We start from the raw sequence: 27,354 nt of genomic DNA, 5'->3' as shown, positions 1-27,354 counted from the left end.
TAGTATTTAAGTTGCTAGACTGAGTAAAGCAGAAAACTGAAATTTCAGGTCTTCTTGGCCCTTGAACCTATCACTCTTCGGACTGGAACTCTTTGGACTAGAACTACACCATTGGCTCTCCTGGTTCTCAGGTCTATGGACTTTGTATATTTATAATATTTTATAATGTTTATTATTTTAATGATTAATGGTATTTTATCATTCTTCTTTTTATCATGCATGTTATATATAAGCCCTATATATGTTAAGAGTTATCTGTGGGGAGCCTGTGTGACTCAGTTGTTTAAGCATCTGCCTTCAGCTCAGGTCATGATCCCAGGGTCCTGGGATTGAGCCCTGTGTTGGGCTCCCTGCTCAGTGGGGATTCTGCTTCTCTCTTTGCCCCTTTCCCCCACTTGTGTGCTTACTTGCTCTCTCAAATAAATAAAATCTTAAAAAAAAGAAATGTCTATATCCTATTGATTCTCTGAAGAACCCTAATATACTTATAAAAAACTTCAGACCTCAGATTTCATCTAGCTGGTTTTCTCTGAGATTAAAATTACCAATAATGTGACCAGGATATTTTAGACCAGGCTTTGCAAACTGTGGTGTGTGGGCCAAATCCAGCCCCCTGACTATTCTTCCAAATTAAGTTTTATTGGAACATAGACATGCACATTTTTTTACATATTGTCCATTAACATGCTTTCAGAGTTAGGTAGTATGAAACAAAAAACATATGGCCCATTCAGTCTAAAGTGTTTACTGTCTAGCTCTTCATTAGAAGAGTTTTCCAGGCCCTGTTCTAGAACTCCTTTTCATGGTGGCTGTGAAAGTCTTGGATGGGCCATCAGTTCCAACCAGCAGTCCCAAAGACGTGTGGCAGTCCTGTGCTGACAGCCCAAGTGAATGTGCCTTCAGGATTACACCTTTACAAGAGAGAGCAGGTGGCTAGGGAAAAAAAAGTATTTTTTAATCCATGTAATGTGTATAATCTTTTCAGAGGTTGAGTTTTCTCTAGTATCAGATGCCAAAAAAAGTCATATTGATTTGTATGTGAATTTCGAGACCACAAAGATATCAAATGAATAATTTTATTTGATACATAGAACTAACGGAAGCAAAAGGAGTATGCAGATCACTGCTGAAGTTGAATGGTAGAATCACACACTTGTATGGTAGAAGAATCTAAAAAGGAGGTTGTCTGAATCATGGCTTTATTTCCTTTTCATGTTGTCCTGAGCAATTTTAAAATTTAGGACTTACTATACGTTTGCATATAAATGAGTATATGATACTATCATCAGTTCAATTGAACAAGCAGTATTGAGTCTTTAACTCCATATTTGGAAAGATTGAATATGGCACCATCCTCTTCCTCCACACCCTCGGAGCTCCATTTGCTGTGTAAGGACTCTTCTGAGAGGTCTCCATGGGTTCTATCTTCCCTTTCTTCCTCACAGTCATCCAATGACCATTAGCTTCATTTTGTGTGTCAAGAAATGAGGCACGGAGAAATTCATTGACTTTGCACAAGTTTATACAAAGAAATGACATCTTCAGAAAGCTAGTCACAATCAAGCATGAGAGTGATATGTCCACATTTCAATGCCTTGTCATAGGTGGGAGCAAATAATTATGATTATTCACCAAGGAAGGTACTCTGTGGCAGCACTCACAAAGTGAAAAAAAAAAAGTAGTTTCCTTGCAAGGTGAAGGGTTCTCTTTAGTGCATTGAATCTTTTATTAATTGTGTTTTATGGTTCCGTGTGAAAATCCACTAATTGGAATTGTGTATCTTATAAAATTCTTATAAATATATACCAATATATGCCAAAATGTCATGCTGTGAAGAGCTCCTAAGGACTGTGCTTTTATTATTATGCTAATGTTAGCTTTTTCTGGGCCTCAAATTCTGAAGATGACCTATCCTGGCTGTCAAAGTGCCTGCTCTTTACTGAGAAATAAGTTGTTGGACAATTGAGATTAGTCTTAAATTATATTTTATAAGCTGAAAATGCAGAAATAGCTCATTACTTTTACTTCAGTGGACAACAGAATACTTACAGGAAGTGGAATTGATGACATAATAGGAAGAATTTATACTAATTGGAAGAATAACCTGAAAGAGCCTATTCAGGCAACTTTATGTCATCAACCTGAAATAGGAGCTCCTTAATGAAGCGTATCATATAGGGAGATAATGTGTTATGTAGGCATAAGTTACAGCTGGAAGCCTGGAATTTTTCAGAGTATTATTGAATAAGGCACACATGATTGGTTATTAGGTGTGTGTATTTAAAAAATTCATAGTCAGTGAAATTATAGTGGCTTTGAATTTTCTGATTTATGAGGTGGAAGATTCTTTGAAAAAAAATTCTGTTACGAATGATATCAATGGCCAGTTCTCTTAACACATCTTTTTTTCTTATTAGTGTTAACATTGTTGTGGTTCACTACAAAAATAATGTTTCAGTGAACAGAGAGCTGCAAATGCCCTGTGTTTCATATCCAGTTGACCTTCCCTTAAATTTTGATATCATTGCTACTGTTTGCATTGAAATCTCCCGGGATGCTGAACAACAAAGGTGCTGTTGCTCTGGGTCTGCTCACTTTCTTAGAGAATCTTTCTCTCTGATCTTCCTATTGATAAAGCATTTGCTATGATTATGATCATTTAGTTGTATGAGTTTAAATATGGTCTCTAATATCAATTTGGTAAAGTTGTGGGTCTTTGAAACAATTGTTTTCCTGGATTCTGATTGGATACTTAAGACACATTGCAGGGAAAAGGGATGTTCCCTTCCAAGAATGGGTGTATCTGTCCAGGTAGACCAATTTCTAAATAATTTTAAATGTCCTTATGTGATTTATGATGGACTGATTTTTATTATATTAAGATCTTGATACTGGGAGGCCAGTTTTCAGTCAAAATAACTTATGAATAATTGATTGATTGGGCAACCAATGACATGCCATGTACTTACATGGGGAGACTCTGTATATAGCAAAGATTTCCCAGGTTGGCAACGAAGAATTGTAAGTCATCAGATTTTTTATGCTGCCAATGAAACATTTAAAGAAATAATTAAAGGCAGCAAGTCCTTTCAGAAGATATTCAGGAAGCCAATCAGTTAGACCTAAAAGTATTTCAGGTAGGAAGGTGGATCCAACTTTCCTTTTGACTTTATATTTGTGTTGTAAATATTAATTTCCCTTTAAGTTAAAATATCATTAGATTTCTAATTATACAAATAATAAAATATCATTGTAAAATTCAATTAATAAAGGAAAAGTAATGAAAGAATAAAACATTTGAAGGATAATTCTTCATATACTTTATGATGTATAATATATACAATTGTATATAAACATTATTCATGCTATTTGTATCTTAGAGTCCATTTAATTCTTAAGCTTAGCTCCTACATAACCTTTATTATGTAATTGGTATTACTAGCTTGGTATTCATCATTCAGCAGCTTTCTCTATGTTCATACAGAGAATATTTCTGCATTATACATATGTATATGCAGTAGGTTTATTGTTGTACAGAAAATGTATATCATTTGTAGTCTCATACTTAATAATATGTCATAGAATCCCTTCTTTTAATTTTCTGTTGATTTATTTTGTTCTCTGTTTAATCTGTTCAGACAGCTCTTGAATTTTGTTTTCATTACTTCTTTAATAATTAAAGGATTACAGGCCTAAATTTTTCAAAGTTTGCCTATGAATCCTAGACTTTTTATGAAGTGTTCTTATCCTCATTGCATACTAGATAGGATGTAATTCCTATTTCTTCTTTGACCCATGAATTATTTACAAGAGCTTCTGAGTTCTCCAGGTTGGTAAATTATAAAAATATTTTTAGTATTTATTTTCCTAGTGTAATTGGTTATAATTAGAAAATATGGTGAGTAAAGAGCTTTAGTTTAAAAAAAATCTGAAAAAATTTTCTTTATGGCTGCATACAAGATCTTTTTTAAAGGTCAGACTGATTTAAAAATCTGTCTCTTTGTGTGTCTGTCTATATATGTATACACACATACCTCTATATTTTGTCATTTGTTATTTTTAAGTATATAGCCAGATTCTGATTTAATTTGCCTGAAAATTATCTGTGCTTTGAGGTTTTTAAAGCTTTCCACGTGATTCTAATATACAACCAAGGCTAAGAATCACTGCCTTAGTAAACTAATGATTCTAATCCAGTGGTTCTCAGAATGTGGACCAGCTGCGCCAAGGTCATGGAACTTAGTAGGAATACAAATTCTTGCACCTTGCCCTACATCTACTGAATTGGGAACTTAGGGGCAGGGGATGCCCTGAAATATTTATTTTAAAAAGCCTGCAAGATAATTCTGATATTCACTAAAGATTTAGAGCCACTAACCTATTCCAGTGGCTCAACAGTGGGGGTGGTTTTGTCCCCCAGAAGATATTTGGTAACATCTGGGAACATTTTTGGTTATCACAAGCGGGGTGGGGGATAGAGGAGACAGCTGCTGCTGGCATTTGGTTGGTAGGGGGCAGGGATCAGTGAACACCGTATAGTGCACTGGACAGCCACCCACAGCAAAGAATTATCTGGCCCAAAATATCAGTAGTGCTGTTGTTTAGAAACTGATCTGAACTATGATTTTCAGACATTACTTTCTCACTACCACCAGTTGGAGAGCTTTTAAAAATCCTGATTCCAGGGGCACCTGGTTGGCTCAGTCAGTTAAGTGTCTGCCTTTTTTCAGGTCATGATTTCAGGGTCCAGGGATCAAGCCCCACAATCAGGCTCCCTGCTCAGTGGGGAGCCTGCTTCTCCCTCTGCCTTCTACTCTCCCTGCTTGCACTCTCTCTCTCTCTGTCAAGTACATAAAGAAAATCTTTATTTTTTATTTTTTTTAAGATTTTATTTATTCATGACAGACAGACACACACACAGAGAGAGAGAGAGAGAGAGAGAGAGAGAGAGAGGCAGAGACACAGGCAGAGGGAGAAGCAGGATCCATGCAGGGAGCCTGACATGGAACTTGATCTCAGGTCCCCAGGATCACACCCGGGCTGAAGGCAGCACTAAACCTCTAGGCCACTGGAGCTGCCCAAGAAAATCTCTAAATAAAAATCCTGACTCCAGATTTAGTTTAATTGGTCATTGGTGAGGGCATGGCATCACATTTTAAAAACCTATCCACATAATTATATCTGTAGCCATGATTGAAAACCAAATGATTGATTTAAGGTTATAGCTTCCATGAATGGATGTAGGGAACTATCTATGACATTGTTCATTGGTACACCTAAAACTTTTATAAAGGATGGATCAAGGTGATTGTGACCCTACCAACAATTTTAATATAGAAAGATCAATAAGTAGTCACTATTACCTCCAGATGTGACATAGTAAGGAGTATAAAACACTGGATCTAGATATGTAACTACAATTTTAGGGGTACATGTTAAAAAACATTGTGAGAATGTCATCAGAAAAATCCAGAATGTAGAAACTCCAGACAAACAATACATAATGCCAACAAGGAAAAAAGAAGAATAGTTCTTAAAAGACATTTAAGATACTTAACTGTTTTTGTGCATCTTGTTTGGATATGGATTTGAAAGAGCAACAGAAAAACATTTTTGGGAAAATTTGAACAGAGTGGAGATTTCATAAAGATGAATTTTATGTGTATGTGTATATAATATGTGTGTGTGTATATATATGATATATATATATAGGAGTTTTTTGTAGTTGTATGTGGAGGGGTAGCTAGAAGTTATAGGTAAAACAAAATTGGCCTTGTATTGATCATTGCTGACACTGTGTGCTAGGTATATGGGGATTTATTATAATAATTTTTTACTTTCGTGTATTTTTGAAAATTTCCATAATAACAATAGGATGGAATATCATGATAGGAAAATACATGATAGGAAAAGCAGGTCAGAATGGTGTTTGAAAAACTATCAAGACAGTAGATTTTTCCACAGTGTAAAAAAACTCTAAAAAACAAATCAACACAGCAGCCTGGGTGGCTCAGCGATTTAGCACCACCTTCAGCCCAGGGCCTGATCCTGGAGACTAGGGATCGAGTCCCACATCGGGCTCCCTGCATGGAGCCTGTTTCTCCCTCTCTCTCTCTGTCTGTCTCTCATGAATAAATAAATAAAATCTTAAAAAAAAAAACAAAAACAAATCAACAACAGTCTGTTGGATTTGGGACCATGAATATCATTTGGTGGTCTTAGCAAATCTGTTTCATTGGAGAAGTGAGTCTGAAAGCAAGATTGGAATGCACAGTGAAGTGAGAGGGTGATTATCCGGCACATAATGGGGGTGACCAGGAGAGGAGAATATGGTGTAATTTGAGACAGGATAGGGTTATGTGTGTTTGAATGATGAAAGAGATTCGGTAGAGACAGAGACTGAGTCTCAGGGAAGAAACAGAGAGCATGCATAAGCAATGGCTTCCTTAAAACTGTCTCAACGGGTTGGTACGGAGTTCAATTTGGATAATGTATATAGCATTACTTCTACTATATTAACAAATTATTATGTGAGCTCTGGAAGTTGGGTATATGTGATACTTATTCAGAGTCATTGTGTGTGTCACTTTCTTTGCTGATGATCATATTTTTGGTGATCTTTATACTTTTCTATCTTTGTCATTTTGCAAAGTGTTGTAATAAAACATTGAAATTAGTATGTTCTTACATTTCTTTACAATGTTTAATATATCTACAATAGAATTTAGAACCACAAATAATTATATGTGGTTTAATAATCAATTATATGTTGTGATAATCAGATATTAAAGTATATGTAAGCACATAGCTGAGTATTTTTATGCACCTAAGTTAAATAAGTGAAGGTATTCACTGGTGGGGAGAGATGGAGGCAGAGTCAGACAGGGGAAGAGGTGAGCAGGGAAGAGGGAGAGGAAATGAATGGGAGTAGAGGAAGAAAATGATTAATGAATATGTTTAAATTAAGTGTTTATTCAAGGCAAATTTACAGTGATCACTGTTACACTTATTTCTGTTATTTTTATTTCCAGCTATACTGTCTCATGCCAAAAAGTATAACTTTATCCATAGGCTTTCCATTTGCTTATCTCTTTTCATTAGCTTGAGATAATTGAGTTCAAGACTGACACATGTTAAAATTGAGCTTTTTTTTTTTTTCCTTTTTAACCAGAACTGTTCACTATGAAGGTGGTGCTGTATCTGTTCATGCACGTTCCCTGTGGAGGCTAGAGACACTAAGAGTTGCGTAAGTAGAACTTGTAAATGCAGCCATGTGCTTCAAGTGTACTAGATACTTCCAATGCTGAGGACTTATGCATTTCCATGAAAGCTCACACTAACAACTACAGCAAAGAAGCAAATGAGACACTGAGAAAGTGGTGGAGAGTTTGTCTGTCCTCTTGCCCTTCTGCCTACCTTTATTTTGCTTTCTTAGGCTAAATTCACCAGGAAGTATGCAGTGATTCTATATTATCTGCTCTTGTCTTTAGTTTGATTTATTTTGGTAACATCCTCTCATCCCCGTCTGTGCATCTCCTGGCAGAAGGTGTTCCTAAGACAGAGTGATATAAGGTTTGGAAACAGGAAAAATGGTTTGCAAGCCTGTTACACATTTCAGGTCTGACAGTGTCTGGATTTAACCTTCTAGAGGCACATATAAAACAAGAAACTTGAGCATGAACGAGATTACAAGGGTCCTTACTGGCAGTCACTATCTTTATTTACAAATATCTTGGTAGCCAAGTAAGGAATCTGGATTGCAATATGAAGTTACTGTGCATTTGTTCATTACAGAAACAAACAAATATATGTATTTGTATTCTTTCTTTTTTCTTTTTGGTGACTTCAGAAGTTGTTCAGATGTTGACTTTTAATTCCTGTAATAAATGCAATATTGGTGATCAAGGAGTAATTTTGAACTATTTTTAAATAGAATTAAAATATTCACCAGTTTTTTTTTTTTTTTTTGATTATGGAAAGGTTCATTCCTTTGCCTAAAAAGCAATAAGTTTCCAGTGTGTTTGTTCCCAATTACATTAAACTTTTAGGAAATGATTGATTTAAGGTTATAGCTTCCATGAATGGATGTAGGGAACTATCTTAGTATAGAATAGCTATCTTTGTAGACCTAATATTTTGAGATTAATGCTTATCTAATGATGATTAAAATAGTTTAATGGTCTTTAGTCATTTTTGCTTATATATCCCAATGCATTAATTTTTCATTATCAAGCTTTTTTATTACCAGTTTTAATAGATGCGTAAAATGTAACTTATGGTGTATTAGAAGTAGTGATATTTTAAAATGAAAGTTATACCACTCTTTTAAAAGTATCTCATTGTCTCTAATTACTGCTATGATTTAATACCCATCTTTGTTTATTTAAAATACTTGCACTTAGTCTTTTTGAATAGTAGAAATTATATACTCTTTCTCATCATCATCATATTTGTTACTCTCCCATGACAGAATTTTTTATCCCAAATCATATTTTTTATGATTGAAAGACTTTGTTACTCTAGCATATGCCTCTGCAACAAAAAGATATATAAAATAATTTATATTTTTTGTATTTCCAATGATAATGTCTGTAACTTTAAAAAGTTCTTCTATATTAACTCCATTAATTATTAATTAACTGATAATAAATTCTTCTATATAGCTCATAGTTGATAAAATCCACTTAAATGTTAAAACTCTGGTAAACATTGAACTTAAAAGTAAAATTTTATTAGAAATATATCTCTTAATAAGATGGAAAAAGAAGTGGTGGCCTTATAAAACAAAGGGAGGAGAGCTCAGAGCTTTTATGTGTTTCATAAATTATTCAGAAAATTCAGGGAAAGGGGTTTTAAATATATATTTGAATTTCTTTTACCTTGTGTTTTATGAAAATGACAAGCTAATTAGCAAAATGAGTCAATAAAGGTGAAGTTTAGATAGGTGTTGTTGCCATTATAAAACAGACTCCAGATGTGTTTTCAAATTTATTGATATGCCTCCCTTTTGTTATTATGTGCTTAAAGAAATGGGTTAGTTGGTTTAGTTGTTTTGAACAAATAAGGTCCTAAATCTGTCTCATTTTGTAGGTTAAAAAAAAAAGAAGGATGAGAACTCTTGTAAACCAGAGTTTTTTATTGTCAATGCTGTTTTTGATGAACTGTAATGACATAAATTTAGATTGTTCTGCACATCCTTCTATTATGCGGTCTTGATGCTTTTTAACTACTGTTGCCTAGTGTTTGAAGTTTGAAATGGGAAGTGTGGGGTCTGTTTTAACTTTATAGTAGATAACTGAGAATCCAGAAAGAGCCTGATCTCCTGGTCAGCCAGAGGTGAGAGGGTGCATGTCAGGGCCACAGTGTTTGTGGCTCCACTGACTGCCTGGAATCCCCATGACAGCAAAGGACACTAAACAGCAACAGGTGAAGCAGGTAGTTTTTCAGCCATTTAAAGATGAGAGATGCTTTGGTTGGATTTGGTGCCTTTGATTTATACCATCTCATCTTCCTGTCGATGGTAGGAAAGTTGGAAGTTTACTTGTAATGAATGTAATTATGTTAAGTGTTTTTTCAGATTCTGTTGAATTTTTGAACTACTTTGACTTCATTGTAAATGTACAAATTAGCTTGCATTTAGTTTACATGACTTATTATATGCCTTGGCCATGTAAGTACTCATTTTTTTCTTTATACTTAGGAAACGATAGTCAATGATTCTGCTTATGTTTATAACAGAATTTTATGCCTGAAGGTCAATATCTATATTATAACACTTGGGATGTTTTTTCCTCCAACCAGGTCTCAAAACTATATATTTGTTATAATTTACACAGCTTAGTAATTATGTATTTTATTTTGCATTCTCCTACAAGTAAAATTAATGTTAAAAATATTCAGTATCATGAGCATTTTAATAAGGTAAGTTTTAATTTTGAGGGTTCAATATAGTAGGAAACACACTCATATTTTACCCCAATGTAAAGCTGTAAGAACATTTAAATGCAATATATGTTGGCTTCTGTAGTAGGAATGATCATTGCAATTAAAAATATGCATTACGGGGCAGCCTGGGTGGCTCAGCTGTTTAGCGCCGCCTTCAGCCCAGGGTGGGATCCTGGAGACCTGGGATCGAGTCCCACCTCAGGCTTCCTGCATGGAGCCTGCTTCTCCCTCTGCCTGTGTCTCTGCCTCTCTCTCTCTCTCATGAATAAGTAAATAAAATCTTTAAAAAATATATGCATTATGTAAATTCCACTTTCTTACGTGTTACAGCAAAATCAAAGGTATCACGAAGAGTGACCAAATACTTCTTGTTCCTTTGAGGTCATTGTAAATGAATATACATAATACATAGGGAACAGGTTTTGCTGTGTTACCATAGGAAACTGCTTTGCATTACTATGTTACTGTTTTTAGTTTACTAAATATTTGCTGCCCTTTGATTATCCTGGGCTTGTCCATGGGCATTAGAGGCCAGCTAATTTGGATGGCTGTGTGCTAAAGGAAATATGCTTAGACTTTACAGTGTTTTGCTGATAAATGGCCAAATTCATTCCATTTCTTACATAATCCTCTTGGTGACTTGAAAAGAGTGTTTGTAAGTATGTTCCCTAATTAAGTAGATTTGTACATAGTATCCAGAATACCCTCTACCAGAATCTGGTACAAAATATTACTTGGTCAAAATTTCGAACTATTTTGAAATGAAGTTGTTTTGTATGATGATTAAGATAAGTCATTACCTAGGAAAAACATTTAGATGGTTCTTCAAATAATGGGAGTATTAAAAATAATTGTTTTTCATGGCATGTGCAAAGAATATACTTATTTTATAAGAGGGGAATAAACAAAGCTTGTTCATTTACCAGACTAGAAATAATTTAATATTCTATTGTTGGTAAACAAATTTTAATTTCATTTTTGACAATACTGTGTTATTAGAAGGTTTATTGGTACATGGTTATTGTTTTAGTTGAAGGACTTGTGCAAATTAATTACCTTCATAAACAAATCCATGTAATAATGGTCTTATCCCAGTATCATTCTACTGTTAATTTTCCCTGCTAATTTTCTAATTGAAAAATTCAAGTTAGGAAATAAGCATAAAATTGACTTACAATTTATAAAGATTGATGAATTTGAAGAAAGTATTCTCAATTTGTAGAATACAAAAGACCCTACATTTTTTTGATGGCCTTTTGAATGACCTTGTATTAAAACAAGTTTATTAATTGATAAAATCATGTTAAAATTCTCCGTATCTTCATTTTTTGTCTGTTTGATTCATTACACAATGATAAAAGCTTCCACTGTAATTGTTTCTGTTGTACTGTTCCACTGTAATTATCTTCCTTTGGTGTCATTTTCTTTTTGCCAATGACATGTGGAGCTTCATGACATACATTCTTTTTAGAGTATGTTTTTTCTCCTTATAAAATACCTAACTGTATCCCCTTTCTGCTTTTTGCCTTAAGTTCTACTTTTTTAATATCATCTTTACCAGGACTTGTTCCTTTTGCATTTATATGCATGATCAAACTTTTTCATTCATTTATTTTTAGTTCTTTAAAAAATTATTTTATTTTCACTGTATTTTTTATCAGTGATAAGAGGCTGTCTGGTTTTGCGCATCACCACATTCACTGAAAGTTGTACATATCAGAGCCTTGTTTTTCTTCCTTACTGTAGTGAGTACAAGGATCAGATACATGTAACTTTCAGTAAACACAGTGCTGTCTGAAACAAGGATGGTGTGTGTGTTGATTTTTTTCTACCCTGTCTGAAAGTCATTTTACAAAGCAGATTTTAATGATCATAACTTTGCTTTTTATCTTTTTTCTGCAACCTTAGTTTGTATGTTCTGTTTACTTGCATTGTAGTGTTTCTTTTTTTTTCTCTCTTGACCTTTTTAGAATTCTTATTTTCTTGGTTTGTCTTTTTTGTTGATCAGTTTTTAATGATATGGTTATTTCACATGATTAACTTTCAATGCATAGGAACAGATTTTGAGTACATATATACTGTAATTTATATGTGTGAGTTCCAGTTAGTTACAATTAGGCATTGACTGAATTACCACTATAATTTTCAAGCCTGCAAATCCAACAAAAGTTTTTAACTAGTAAATTCTAAAGTATTCTTTAAACTTAAAATTTCTTTGTCTGTGACTAGTGATTCAATGTTAACTTGGACTACAAGTCCTTAGTCATCTTTGCATGCGGTAGTATATAGTACAGATGGCATTATATTTTAAAGTCAAACTCCTTGAGTTAAATTATGCTTCCATTTACTATTAGTTGTGTAGCATTGACCATTACTTAATGATTCTGGATAATCATTTTGTTATTTGTGGAGTCAAATTCATACCACCAACATCACAAGGTTTTGAGGAATGTTGAATAAGACAATATATGTTAGGCAAAGTTCACTTTCCCAACACATACCTTTTAATTGCTTTTTCTCCTATGATTGTGGATGCTATTGGATCAAGTCTTAACTATGTTTGTTAGGTGGAGTGGAAGCCACATAAGATGGGGCCAGCCTTTCCGACTACGCCATGTCACAACAGGAAAATACTTGAGTCTCATGGAAGACAAAAGCCTTCTACTCATGGACAAAGAAAACGCAGATGTAAAATCAACAGCATTTACCTTCCGATCTTCCAAGGTAAGACAGAAAATATCATGTTGAAGTACCTGCAAGTATGTCCCAACCACATTTCTTTACATTTATTTCTAAATTTACATCTATTTCTAAATTTCTGCTTTTTCTTCCATCCATTCCTTTCCAATAATAGTCATTTCCTAAACCACTAAAACCTGCCCAGGTGTCTCACCTGAGTTATAGTTCTTTGGTTGTTTACATATAACACATTCATCTCGCTTGTTTCTGTTTACTTAGGCTTTGACAAGCATAGTTGGCACAAAGCTCATGCTGTTATCCTATAACATTATGATGGTAAAGAATGTCAGAACCTCAAAGGCATATTTACACATCCTGTCTTATATGCCGACCTTTCTTCTTTTGAATCATTTGTAGGCGGGGCGGGGGGGAACCTCTAAGAAAACTCCTTAGATATCTAGTGAGAATCCCTCTGAACCAAATGATGAATAGAATAGGAAAAAATACATGTGCATCAAAGTCAAGTTGGAATGCCAGTACTCCAGCACAGCTGGTCCCCTCAGTGCTTCATGACTGGTCCCTAGACAACCCACAATGCAATATGGATTCCTACTCATGCTTCAGCAAAATAACAAATGTCCTGAACAATGAGGTGTCTCTGGAATGGTTGAAAATCACATGTTGAGTTGACAGATGCCAAGCATCTATTGTATGCATTATTATTATAATTATATATTTATGTCCTTCGTTTAATGAAGAATGTGAAACTTGAGCATAATGATAGGAATAGGGTCAGATTACTGATTAGCTTTTATCACAGAGATGCAAAACCTGATGCCCCTATTATAGCTAGTAGCAAGGTTGGGTGAGTTCAGGAGTAACTGTGAGAAGACATTAGACTGAGTACACATCCCTAGTGCCATTCTCCTACTTTGTAGTGTACAGGGTGGGGGAATATGCTCTGGACTCTTGAGTTCCCCAGAAATCTCCAGAAGAAGCAGCCCTGTCAATCCCTATTCTGTATTGTGAAAATAGAGTCAAAGCTGGTAGACCCCAGTGGACTATCTCAGATAGGGCTCACAGGTGTATATTTGTTGCATGTACCCACAGAGGGGCTCTGAATGCTGTATGGACCCCTGGTGGATAGTTGCTCTTTGTCTCTATAGTTGGGAAGCACAGTTGGTCTCATTGTGAATGAATGAGCTTGATGTTGATTGGCTTCTTTCTCAAGCCTAACTAAGCAGAAGAGTGGGAGTTTGCTAGTATATCCACTGATAACACCTCAGTCCAAAAAGGGGAAAAAATTCAGTTCAGTAAAGAGGAATTAGTTATCTGGTGGTAGAAGTCCTTTTTGAGTAAAAACGATGGTACCTGTTAAAACATCATACAGCTTTGGGGCAGGAAAAGTAGAAACACTGAAGGAAACGCTTAGCACTCTAGCAAAATATAATTTAACAAAATATAATTTGGCAAAATAAAATCCCAGAGAAGTAAAAGAACCTGAACAGGCATATCACAATGAAAGACATTGGGAAAGTTTTCCAAGCTATAGCATGTACAAAGACAAAATCCAGCAGGAATTAGAGGCAAAAGGGAAAAAGTGTAAGGTGAGTAAGTGTTCTGATTGCCTCCCATGAAACAGAAGGCAAGTAATTTTTTTAAGATTTTATTTATTTATTTGAGAGAGAGACATAGTAAGAGGGAGAGAGAGAAGGAGCGAGCTAGAGTGGGAGTGCATGCAGGAGCCAGGGGGAAGGGGCAGAAGGAGAGGGAGAATCAAACTCCCCACTGAACAGGGAGCCAGGATGTGGGGCTCGATCCCAGGACCCCAGGATCATGACCTGAGCCAAAGGCAGACGCTTAACTGACTGAGCGACTCAGGTGCCTCAGTAATGCTTTTTAAAACTGAAAAATCAGGTGAAAGAGCTCTAAGATATTTAAAAAAGGAAAACAGTAGAGTACAATGAAATTTACTAAAATAAGGTGATAGAAGAGAGGGCATTTGGTGAGAAAAAAAAAAAAAAAGGAAAATACTACCATTGTCATCCTACATAATCCATCCCAGTAGAAAGAGGACAAGGCAACAAGAATCATGGACACACACAGCCACAGAAACCCACAATCAACAGAAATAATAGGCCACATAGCAAACAACTGGAAAACAGATAAATTTAAAAACAGAAAACCTAAAATATGACAGAGTGGAGGCCAGTGTGTTTGTCTTATCAATATATAAAAATGGGCTAACATCACAATTTAAAATAAAAATTTCATAGTGGATCATGAAGTATAAGTTATACTGACATTAAGAGACACCTCCAAAACAATTTTATTTGGAAAGTTTGTACATTAAAAGATGGCTAAAGGAATACCAGGAAAATACAAACAGGAACAAAGGGTGTCATATTTAATATCAGATGAGAAGAAATTCAGGCACAAAAAAGAGTGAAACAAAAGTACTTAATGATATCAAAGAGTGCAATTCACTGAGGATGTAACAATTATCGAGTCCATGTACCAAATAAAATGATATAGTATTAATATTAGTATTAATATTCATTAATAATTCAATAATTGCTGCATTTCTACCTCTTGTAAGTCTGCCAAGAGAGCTGAGCACTCTCTGTAACTGATATCACTGAGTATCAGGACACCCAGGTGGGAGAACCAAGGACAGAAGGGATGAGTCATTTGTCCAAGTCACTGGGCTGGGAGCATAGAAGAGCCATTGGACAGGAGGTTATCTCTGCCCCAAACTGCCTGTCCAGGATCGGTTTAAAGAACTACAGCTCAGCTGCAGGCTTGGAACCCTGAACCGACTAGTTTACTCATCCCCCCAACTCCCTTGTCTGGCTGCCACAGGAGTCTGGAGATGTGCCCTGGAGATGTGCCCTTCACCTTGCAGGGCCTCACACAACTGAAATACCACCCCGCTTGTCTATAGGCTGCCAGGCAAAAATTCCCTTTTGCTGTAGAAATCTGAATACTGAGTTCATCTTTCTGTTTTCATTATATCTGTAACAACCATATTCCAGTGGCCTCCAAAAATCCTGTTGCTATAGAAATCTGAATATTGATGCTATCTTTCTCCTTTTATTCTTTCTATAGTAATCTTGATTCTCCAGGAGGTAAATGGATGCATGTGGCAAAACGGGCTAAGTTATTCAAACAGATATTGGAAATATAAAAGAGAAATGTATATTAACATATTTTTAAACTTTCTTGTGTACATATAGCCACTGAACTAACAGTTTAATTTTTCTTAATGAAGGGAGGTTGTTTTACTGATATAAAATAAAACCTGTGCAAGCTAACTTCATCATTCTTTATCATGGCAAAAAAAAAATAGGAAAAGACTCAGATAGTCAACATATATAGTTGGTAGCTAAGTTGGTATTAGCCCTCAGAATATACTGATCTTGAAAGATATCCATTGTAATACTATTGGATTTTTTAAAAAGGTAGATTGTAATATAGTTTTAAAAACTTATTTTTTTTACTTAAAAAATAAATTCTTGTGTGTTTGTGTATGATTATATGATATATGTAGAAGGATCTACAGTAGTCTTTTAATTTTGAGTACTTTAGAAGATCAGATGGAAGGCATATGAGACTAAGTGTAGGGGAAATTTTTTATTTAAGTTTTAAAAAACAAATCTCTGGACTATTTTGCTTGTTACAACAATAGCCATATTTCTTTTGCAACAATAAAACATCAGTTAAAGAAGAAAACAATCATTGCATTGACATTCTTGGACATAGGTTTTATGCACTTTTTTTTTTGATGGATGTTTAGAAATGGAAGTACTCAAAAAAATAGTACCTTTTGAAACATTTTTCTCCAAATATGTCTGCTAATTTTCTGTCAGTATTAGAGTATAGCTGGCATTTGAAAATGTTTTACTAGCTAGATCTTTCTTCTGTGCTCAAGGATTCTGTTTCTGGATTTTGGCAACTTTGTATTGTCATAGATTACACTAGTAGAGAGCAAGGATCCCAATGAAAGTACTTCTTAACGAATTATTCAATTTCTCTGAAGCTAATCTCTTATTAAATCATTCTAATATGAAAGTAGTTAATAATTCACTGTCCTGTACTCTACTTTTTAAATTCACCATGATAATTATATATGATAACATGGTTGAGAGTACTGAAGGTAGAGGAAAAAGCTAGGAAAATATTTTATTTCTACAATCACAGAATTTTCATTTTAAGATCACTGGCAGATTAGATAATAACATTCTTTCTATGATATAGAAATAGTAACTCTATCATTTCTTGCGAAAATTGCTTTTTTATTATGTATAATAGTCATAGAAGAATTTTAAAGGGAATTAAATAATGTAGCAAGGATAAAATTATATTCCCTTACTCAGAAGCAACTATATTGTGTGTATGTGTGTGTATTTCAGTTATTGGCAAATATATACATTTTTTGATATTTAAAAAGGGCTAATTATTAAAATCGAAATCTATGATGAAAGTTCTTTTCTGCAGTTACATAACAAAGAAGCATTGAACTTAGAAACAACTGAAACAGAACGAAAGTCTCTAATTATAAATGAAATTCTATATTTTTAAAATAAGATGTTCTTATATTGTCAAGATTTTAGAGAAAATAGTGTGAATAGATTCTCTGGTCCCTTTTTTAATTACGATATTTGATCATGGACACTGGTCTTTGAAATAAATGTTGAGTTCACTTAAAGGTGTGTGCATATGTATGTATTACGTATATCTATTCACTTAAAGATGCTTTTTTTTTTCTTTAGTGCTTTTGACAGGTTAAAAATGCTTGTCATATCTTTACATATTTTATTATGTTAGTTTCCAATAAAAATAATGAGTACTTCCAATAGTTAGTTAGTTTTAGTATTTATATCCAAAGTCTGGAACTGCCACATAACTCATCCAAGCTTCAGTCTCTCATCTGCATAATGAAGATTAAAAATAGTATCTAAGCTCCAAAGGCTTGATCAAGGATTAAACAAGATAATGCACATAGGGTGCTTAGCACATTCCTTGGCATTTAATAAGCTGTTAGCTGTTATAATTATTTTCATTGTGTGAATGTGTACATTTTAAACATTTACATTCCAATATATTCCATTTATATTCCAATAGTTTCCAATAAAAATAATGAGTACTTCAGTTTCTAGAAGGCAAAGATTTCTTTTTGTAAAGCATTTCTTTGATTTTTAGTGTATTTTGAGTATATAATTAATAAATGACTATTGATTGACATAACTATTGTATTGCAAATCAAGTATTAACTATTGATAAAAAATTGAACTTTCTAGGTCAGTTGAAAATATCAACTTTTATCTTAGATTTAGGGTATGGTTTTGGAAATTCTGAAGTAAAAATTGTTTGTACTTAAATTTACAGTCCCTTATCTGTGACAGTTGAGACCTCTTTGAAAGTATATTCTTAAAATTTAGCAAATCATTAAGATTATTCTTTCATAAAATTATAAGTGAAAGTGGCTTTAAAAAGTCATTCTACTAGTTAATATAAGAAGCATTTTTTTTCTTATTGTCATTGGGATATCTTTGACACTAAGATGAGCACTCAATACCCAATGTCAAATTCATATTTGACAGAAGACTCAACAATTGTTGATAATTATATATTTTCAGAATACACAGAATAAAGTGGAAAGTAGTTCATAATATAACCAGTGTTTTCTTTTATACAGCTTTGTTGAGATATAATTATATATAATATTGTGTCACTATAAAGTATACAATGTGATGATTTGATACACGTGTATATTACAAGGTGATTATGTTGGTCTTCCACTAAAAACATTTGACATAATGAAAAATTCAGTTTGATTTGTATAGATTTTCTTAGGCCAAGTATTCTTCAGTTTCTCCCCCCCAAGATATAATTTTTCTTTAGTTTAATACCCACTAAAATATTCTCCTGTAGGTTTCCCTCCAGTTTTCTCTTTCCCACACACCCTGAACAAAAACCTTCTGCTACTGAAATGATGAAATATCAACCTCAAATAAGACTGCCATTGAAAAAAAAAAAAAAGACTGCCATTAAGATGACAGGAATTATGGATCATATCAAGATGACAGGAATTATGGATCATATCATACAGTAGACATAGAACAAAACATTTTCACGACATAGTTGTTAGTATGTCATTTTTATTTGGAATTTTTAAAATTTTTGGTTCAAAAAATGTTTAAGATGTTTTAAAATGTACACATTCACACAATGAAAATAATTATAACAGCTAACAGCTTATTAAATGCCAAGGAATGTGCTAAGCACCCTATGTGCATTATCTTGTTTAATCCTTGATCAAGCCTTTGGAGCTTAGATACTATTTTTAATCTTCATTATGCAGATGAGAGACTGAAGCTTGGATGAGCTATGTGGCAGTTCCAGACTTTGAATATAAATACTAAAACTAAAACCCTCTTTAATAAGAAAATTAAATATTTAATAATAATAATGATAATGGCAGATAGAAAAGATGTTGCTCACCTATGATCATCTGACTATTATGGTTATTTAGTGATTGATTAAATATCTAAAAAATAAAAGCAAAGTGAGAATTTGAGTATTTTTTCTTATCAAAATAGTTATACAAAGTCATCAATGGAGATGGATTTTGTGTTTAGTCAGAATTAAAATCAAAATAAATTTTTTCAGTCCCCCTTTCTCAAGGGATGTTGATAGAAAATAATGCCAACTGTGGGTTTATAGAAGATACAGAAATTCAGTTACAGTTTTTATGCTGATCCTTCTTGGTGACAGTCAGCCCAAGAATGAGCTGAGCTCATTGAACTCTTCTGTGGTTAAGACAAGATGTATCAAAGTTCAACCAGAGATGCAGAACCAGCATGAGATATGTTTATATTGAGGGATTTTTATTATGAGATTGTGAAGGCTGGTTAGGTAAATCTGGAGTTCATCATGCAAATGGCTGGAAAGAAAGATCATGATTAGGGTAGAACCCCGTGGACACTAGCTGCTTGCAGTCTCTGAGCTCAGGGAAAACCCAAGCCCTCTTTAAAGGGCTCACCTGATTAACTTTCACTCATCCAGGTTATTGGCTCACAGTCAACTGAATACAGACCGTAATTACATCCCCAAGATTTTTTCACCTTTGACATGTAATGTAATCTAATCATGAGTGCTGTCCCATCCTATTCCTTGGCCCAACCCATGTTCAGGGGGTAGGGATTACACAAGGCTTTCCCTAAGGTACTTTGATCTTGTTTCACTGCTGCTATGGAAGCTCCTCAAAGACCCTTCCAGAACAAGCAGTTTTTTTAAAGCCCTTCTCTCTACAAACCCACACACCAGAGTGTCCCCTCATGAGATTTCTGAACAACAGGGATCAAGAAAATTATGTATTTTTTATAGTCTTGCTTTTGGATGGGCAAAGCTTGGCCTGGCCTATCTGTTCCAGTAATTTCTCTGACCCTTTTGCATTTTTACACTCCCAGTTCTCAGTGAGCAACTATCTTGTGTTTAAGTGTGGCACCATAATGAAGCCAAAAAGAAATTTGACGTTTTAATTTTCCTAACTTTAAATATTATTTGTCTTAAGGAGAACTGGCTATTACAAAAACACTTCATCCTTTAAGAATAAAGGCCTTTCCCTCCCCCTTCCTATCTGCCAACTTTACAGAATAATTTGGAAGGATTTAAGGATGATTTCAATTAATGCTAGATGAATCTCTCTGAACTACCTTATCCATATAATAAAAACATAATCCTATATGACTACTTTAAAAATGTTAATGAGCCTCAAGGTGCCTGGGTAGCTCAGCTGGTTAAGTGTCTGACTCTTGATTTTGGATCAGGACATGATGTTGAGGTTATGAGATTGAGCCCCACGTGGGCTCCATGCTAGGTGTGGAAACTGAAAGAGAAAGATTCTCTTTCTCCCTCTGCCCCCTGCCCCATGTCTTAATGAGCTTCATTTGGTATATCTAATGCCTATGTATCACTTAATACAGACAGTTATCAGAAATAATTTTGGCTTTATAGGCCAGTTTGGTATGCCCAGTGCCAAAATAACCACTTAATATTTTTCATGCTGATCTTTTTTACTTCTAGAACCATTTTGATATTGTTTAGGAAATTAGATTTTCTAAACATTCATAAGTGGAATTATTTGAATGTTAGGATTGGGAGTAGTTTATAAATATATTTTTTGTGGGAAATCTGATGAGGTAGGTGATTTTCTTCCAAAAATTTATTCACTTAGTAAATCTTTATTAAGAATCTGTTATTTGCAGGTACCATTCTGCTTCTAGGTAGATGGGCCATTGAGGTGAAGGAACCAGGCATATGATTCTTGCCCTTGGAAAACTAATTTATAGTCAAATAAGAAAGAAGGCAATTTCAGTAAAATGCTAGCATTTCTTTCATAGTTGAAGTATAGCATGCTGTGGTTGTCCTTGAATCAAAAGAGAACATGTTTATCCAGAAAATCATCTAAGGGTAAAAATAGAAGTCTTTTCAGAAACTCTAGACTGTGTCAAAGAGAGTTGTTTCTTTTTTGAGCATTTTTATGGTTCTCAAATCTCAAGATTATTCTTATATTTGACTATTTAAGAATTTATGGATGTTAGTAAGTGCTAAAATAATGAGGATCTAAACGTCCTCAATTAAATGGAGGTGGTATGGGGATTAAATATTATATGTCTTTTGAGGAAAGTTTCTTTTTAATGGCTAAGTGCTTATTATGTCACAGCACTTTGAAAAGCAATCTGCTCTTGGGGACACCTGCGTGGTGCAGTTGATTAAGGGTCCAATTCTTGATTTTTGCCTCAAGTTATGGTCTCAGGTTGTAGGATTGAGCCCCGTGTCATGCTCTGCACTCAACACAGAGTCTGCTTGGGATTGTCTCTCCCTATGCATCTGCTCCCCACCACATGCAAATGCACACATGCACTCTCTGTAAATAAATAAATAAATAAATAAATAACAATAAATAAATAAATAAATAGATAGATAGATAGATAGATAGATAGATAGATAGATCTTTTAAAAAAAATCTGATTTTGAGACTGGAAAATTTCTATTGATCTGCTTTCAACTTCCTTGACTCCTTAGTCTGTAGTTTCAATCTGATGTTAAGCTGATCCAATTAATTTTATATTTCAATTTTTGTTTCTGTTTTGCTATTACATTTCATTTTATATAGTTTCTCAACTGAGATTCCCATCAGTTTATTCATTATGCATATGTTTTCCTTTATGTCCTTGAATGTTTTTTATATTTGTAATAGTTGCCTTAAAGTCCTTCTCTGCTAATTGTAAGGGCTATCTCTGCATCATTTCTGTTACCTGTTACTACTTTTTCTTTGGTATGGGTCACATTTGGTTTTGTTTTTTTAATTTAGTATAGGTCACTTTTTCTTGTTTTTCTTGTCTACTTGTTTTTGACAGTATATACTGCATATTAGAAATGATACATTATAGAGACTCTGAATTTTGTGGGACCTTTTTGTTTTTTTTTTTTTTTGTTTTCTAAAGAGTATTTTGGTTTCAGCAGGCAATTCACCCTGTTGGACTGAACCTCCAGCTTTGTTCTCTCTTTTTGTAGTGGGCAGTTGCTTGTATTTCTGCTTACTTATTTTAGCTTTCATCTCTCATTCTGCAGGGCATAGTTTAGTGTTCAGCAAGAATTTGGGTAAATTTATAAGCAGACTTTGCAGATATTTTTTTTTTGGCCTGGGATTTAGCTCATCTAATGTTCTGGCTGCTTTTTGAGCCCTCAAGTGTGTGCTCTGATATCTCAAGCCAGTAAAGCAGAAGATTTCTTTTGCCTGAGCTGTAGGCTGACAAATAGGCAGGGCATGCCCGACAGCCAAAGGCAGCTTTTAAAAATATCACTTGGGTACTGTTTTCCTTTAGAGAGAAAAATATTCTCCAATTTCTCCCTGCTTTTGGTCCCTTTCAATGATCTTCAGATAGATTCTGGAGAGTATTTTTTTTTTCTAAATTGTATAATTGTTATCTATGATCCAACTCTACTGTACTCTGTCATTTCCTAAAGCCAGACTAAATAAAACAAAAACAGAAACAAAAGAATGAAAGAATGAAAAAAAAACCCAAAAGAATAAAAGAAGAATGAAAAAAAGTCAAAAAGTGATACCAAAACTATAAAGGCTGCTGATTTTGATACAGAGTAGCTAATACAGAGTATTAGTAAAACTATTACTTGCCTGATTTGGACACTGTATTTCTAGTAATACGGGCTAATTTTAGTAGGTGTCACATTCTTGACTCATGTTTATGCTTAGGTTTATAGTCGTTCAAAGTATCTAGATTATTCGCACCTGAATTTCTCTACTCCTAAACCTGACTTACAGAAAATGACAGGAAATAAAAGAAGGAAACATGAATGGCCTTTATTCTCTCATACAGTAAATAATCACACTACTTTTTTTTCTAATGTTACTTTGGCAGTTTTTCCCTGACCTGAGGATCAGAGATTGTTACTAAAACAGTCTTCAGGAAATGTCATGATTAAAACTTCTAACCGGAGAGTAATGTGGACTACTTCATAAAAGCCAGACAAAACATAACTTTACAATGAGGAATTGTGGCTTCGCAAAGCACAATCCAAACTCTATAAATAGACTACCAACTAATTCCTTTGGATAAAGGAAAAACAAAAAGTAAGAATGTTAGAGGCTCATTGTTTTATTCAGAGGAGATAATTACATTGTTATATTTTCCCCTGGAATTTAATTTTCCCATTGATAGGTTTGGTGTAAGTGGATTAGTAGTTTATCTTGTTTGATAGAATGAAGTTGGAAAGGCTTAATTATCTGTTTTATGGAAGATTCTTAGAAGAGTGTCCCAAGTTATTTGCATAATGGTTAAATCAACTTATAATTGTATTCATTTCCTTGTATGAACTTGACCTTCTGTATTAAAAATTTCAGTTCACTTTAGTTTTCAAATGTTGGAATGTTCATAATCATTTTAGAGTTATAAGTTATTTAGTACAACATCAAATGACAGGAACAAAATCTACCAAAATTTTGTTTTCCTTGAATTACTCCTTTTTGAATAACAGCCATAAGGTTTACTGCAATCTAATCTTCAAAAACATTTGTGTAACTATTAGTAATTCCCAACTAATTGTGTAATTATTACTCCAAGCAAAACTTCAAAAACACTTGTGTAACTATTACAAAAGCCAAATAAGGAAAGACACAGGTGAGATTTAAATTAAATTTAACAATGAAAGACCACAGAGAAGAATAAGAAACCGCAAAAAGAGGTACAGAAGCAAAAAGAACATTGGATTTTTTTTCTTTATTTTTAAGGACTATATAGAATTTCAAGCTATCATGGGGCCTGAAGACTAGAATTCAGTGTGGGAGGGAAAACTGAAAGAACACATTAAAGGAAGAAGCATTAAAATAAGTATATCTTGTTGGTGTCAGATGATTCATTGTTCTTAGCACAGGGAGCTTAACCTAGTAAGCTCCTACAGGGAACGAATATTTCCATAGTCCACATTGGAAGTTGTAGTTGTGGAAACTGAATTATCGCTTTGATCAGTTCAAAAGAAATTATCACTATTATTACCGTCCTTAGTAACATCACCATCAACATTGCCAACACCCCATATTCATGGTCAGAATCATGAAAATGTATGTAAGTGTTCATTTTATCCCAGGCACCCAGCTGAAAACTTTATATGCATTATCCATTTTTTCTGATACTACAGGCAAGATACTTTTGTTAGCTTTATTTACAAGTGAGAAACCTAAGGCTTAAAAGGTTTAATTAAATCGTCTTAAGGTCACAGAAGTAATCAGAGGCAGAGATTGAACTCAAAAGTGGATTTTCTGTTTCCCTAAACCTATGCTCTTAATCACCAATAATGGGAAAAAAAACTGGAAAGAATATGAAGTCTGAGCTACTAATTTTAAGATGTCTGGTTTGGAGTTTGCCATGAAGCAATATAAAATTTTATGTTATGGCCAAAATAATTTTCTACCAGTATGAATAATTCAAGGTAGTTTATTTATCTTTATAATTTCCCACTTTGATTTTCAGTATCAGTTGAACTGCTGGAATAGAGTACTTAAAAATTTTTTTTTTTATTGGAGTTCAGTTTGCCAACATATACCATATCATGCTCATCCCGTCAAGTGCACACCTCAGTGCCTGTCACCCAGTCACCCCACCCCCTGCTCACCTCCCCTTCCACTACCACTTGTTTGTTTCCCAGAGTTAGGAGTCTCTCATGTTCTGTCATCCTCACTGATATTTCCCACTCATTTTCTCTCCTTTCCCCTTTATTCCCTTCACTATTTCTTATATTCTCCAAATGAATGAGACCATATAATATTTGTCCTTCTCTGAATGACTTACTTCACTAAGCATAATACCCTCCAGTTCCATCCACGTTGAAGCAAATTGTGGGTATTTGTTGTTTCTAATGGTTGAGGAATATTCCATTGTATATATAGACCACATCTTTTTTATCCATTCATCTTTCGATGGACACTAAGGCTCCTTCCACAGTTTGGCTATTGTGAACATTGCTGCTATAAATATTGGGGTGCAGGTGTCCTGCTGCCTCACTGCTTCTGTATCTTTGGGGTAAATCCCCAGTAGTGCAATTGAGTACTTGACCATTATTATTTTATTTTTTATTTTATTATTTTTTAAAGATTTTGTTCATTTATTCATGAGAGAAGCAGAGGGAGAGAGAGAGGCAGAGACACAGGCAGAGGGAGAAGCAGGCTCCATGCGAGGAACGCGATATGGACTCGATCCCGGGACTCCAGGATCATACCCTGGGCTGAAGGCAGATGCCAAACCGCTGAGCCACCTAGGGATCCCAAACCATTATTATTTTAAAGGATGTCAGAGGGCTGAATTTTTCAAGGAGCATATTTACAAAAAGGCAAAGTTCTTTCAATATAAACTACTATTTTTAGAACTTTTGCTTATCTTTTTTTCCTTTTTCTCCTCTAGGAAAAATTGGATGTGGGTGTGAGAAAAGAAGTAGATGGCATGGGGACATCTGAAATAAAATATGGAGACTCAGTATGCTATATACAACATATAAATACAGGCCTATGGCTTACCTACCAGTCTGTGGATGTAAAATCAGTGAGAATGGGATCCATACAACGTAAGGTAAGATTATGTAAGAACACAATTCATAGTAGCCATTTTTTATGACAAAAAACACAAATGCCAAGACAAAAAGAAATAGCTAACAATTTGAGCCACCTGCTAAACATCATTATTGACATGCAAAAAGGTCAAATCTCACCATAGTAATCTCTCTGTTTTTTGTGAGGTAAACTATGCTGGATATTACAACACAGCTTTAAATATTAAGCCCAGAAGTATACTCTTTTCTGGATCCTATCCTAGTCTACCTACTTCATTTTGTTCTCCTTGCTTCTGCTAGGGATATGTTTCTAGAATGCAGGAGAGTTCATGCAGCCCAGCTGCTAAGTCTTCCACTGAGAATCTGTTGCTTTCAAAGCAGGTGCTATACTTCTGGATAGTGATATGATACCCTTCCTGACCTGCCTCTTACCTCATCTGTGCCCCGTTCTCTTATTCTTTGTCCAATCTCTAGACAGTATCTTTGGTTTTCCCAGCCCACCACTTGGACTACATTACTTTTACTTCCTCACAAAAATTTGGCTTTGAAAAAAATGTCTATTTAGATCATCTGTCCATTCTGAGATCAGATTATATTTTTGTTGTTATTGACTTCTGTGAATTCTTTATTTATATAGGATATTAATCCCTTAACAGATACATGATTTGCAAATACCTTCTTGCATCTAGTAGGTTGCTGTTCATTTCGTACACATGAAATTAATATGGTATGCTGGTCGATTATAGTTCAGTAAAAAGCCAACAAACACAATATGGGTTCTACATTTCTGTGCTTTTGCATACACGGTGCAAACTGTGTTCAACAACTGTGGTACCCCAACGCAGTCAAAATTTATGTTTAACTTTTGTCTCCTTCCAAAACTTTACTAATAGCCTATTGCTGATGGGAAGCTTCACTGAAAACATAAACAATTAACACATATTTTGTATGCTACATGCATTATATACCGTATTCTTACAATAAAGTAAGCGAGAGAAAACAAAATATTAAGAAAATCAGAAGAGAAAATACATGTATAGTACTATACAGTATATTTTGAAAAAAAAAATCCACATGTGAGTACCCTGTGTAGTTTAAACCTGTGTTATTCAGGGGTCAACTGCACTCTTTCCTCTCTTTGGAATGCCCTTTAAAACTTTTTTTCTCCACCCAATTTCTACCTGTCCTCCAGAGGTTAAATTTTTTTTTTTTAAGATTTTATTTATTAGAGAGAGAGTGTGCATGATGGGAGGCAGTGCAGAAGGAGAGGGAGAAGCACACTCTCCGCTGAGCAGGGAACCTAATCCTAGGACCCTGAGATCATGACCTGAGCTGAAGGCAGATGCCTAGCCGGCTGAGCCACCCAGGTGCCCCCAGAGGTGAAGTTTAAAGATAATTTGAAAACTTATTCTGAATGTCTCAGCTTATTTCCTATGTCCTCCTTTGTGTTCTCATAATATTTGTGTATGACTTATTAAGTTTTATTTGAGGTCCTGTGCTATTTCACTTACTAGGCTACCTTTCTCCTCTTTCTCTCCTACCTCCCTTCCTCCCTCCCTTGATCTCTCCCCCTCCTACCCACCATTTGTGAACTTCTTTAAG

At 34.5% G+C, this 27,354-nt stretch overlaps 1 protein-coding gene across 4 annotated transcripts in view; it reads left to right on the top strand.

The window, feature by feature from the left end:
* Window positions 1–27,354, top strand: part of RYR2 (ryanodine receptor 2) — a 727,449-nt gene that overhangs the window by 334,305 nt on the left and 365,790 nt on the right. For all 4 annotated transcript variants that reach the window (XM_077894379.1, XM_077894378.1, XM_077894377.1 and 1 more), the window contains exons 11-13: window positions 7,172–7,246; window positions 12,513–12,669; window positions 25,608–25,772. In XM_077894379.1, the coding sequence (XP_077750505.1) occupies window positions 7,172–7,246; window positions 12,513–12,669; window positions 25,608–25,772 (397 nt within the window). The remainder of the gene's footprint in view (window positions 1–7,171; window positions 7,247–12,512; window positions 12,670–25,607; window positions 25,773–27,354) is intronic.

Source organism: Canis aureus, chromosome 4, assembly GCF_053574225.1.
Source record: "Canis aureus isolate CA01 chromosome 4, VMU_Caureus_v.1.0, whole genome shotgun sequence".
Lineage (NCBI taxonomy): Eukaryota > Metazoa > Chordata > Mammalia > Carnivora > Canidae > Canis > Canis aureus.
Note: the sequence above shows the minus strand (reverse complement) of the source record. Positions and strands in the feature narration are given on the sequence as shown.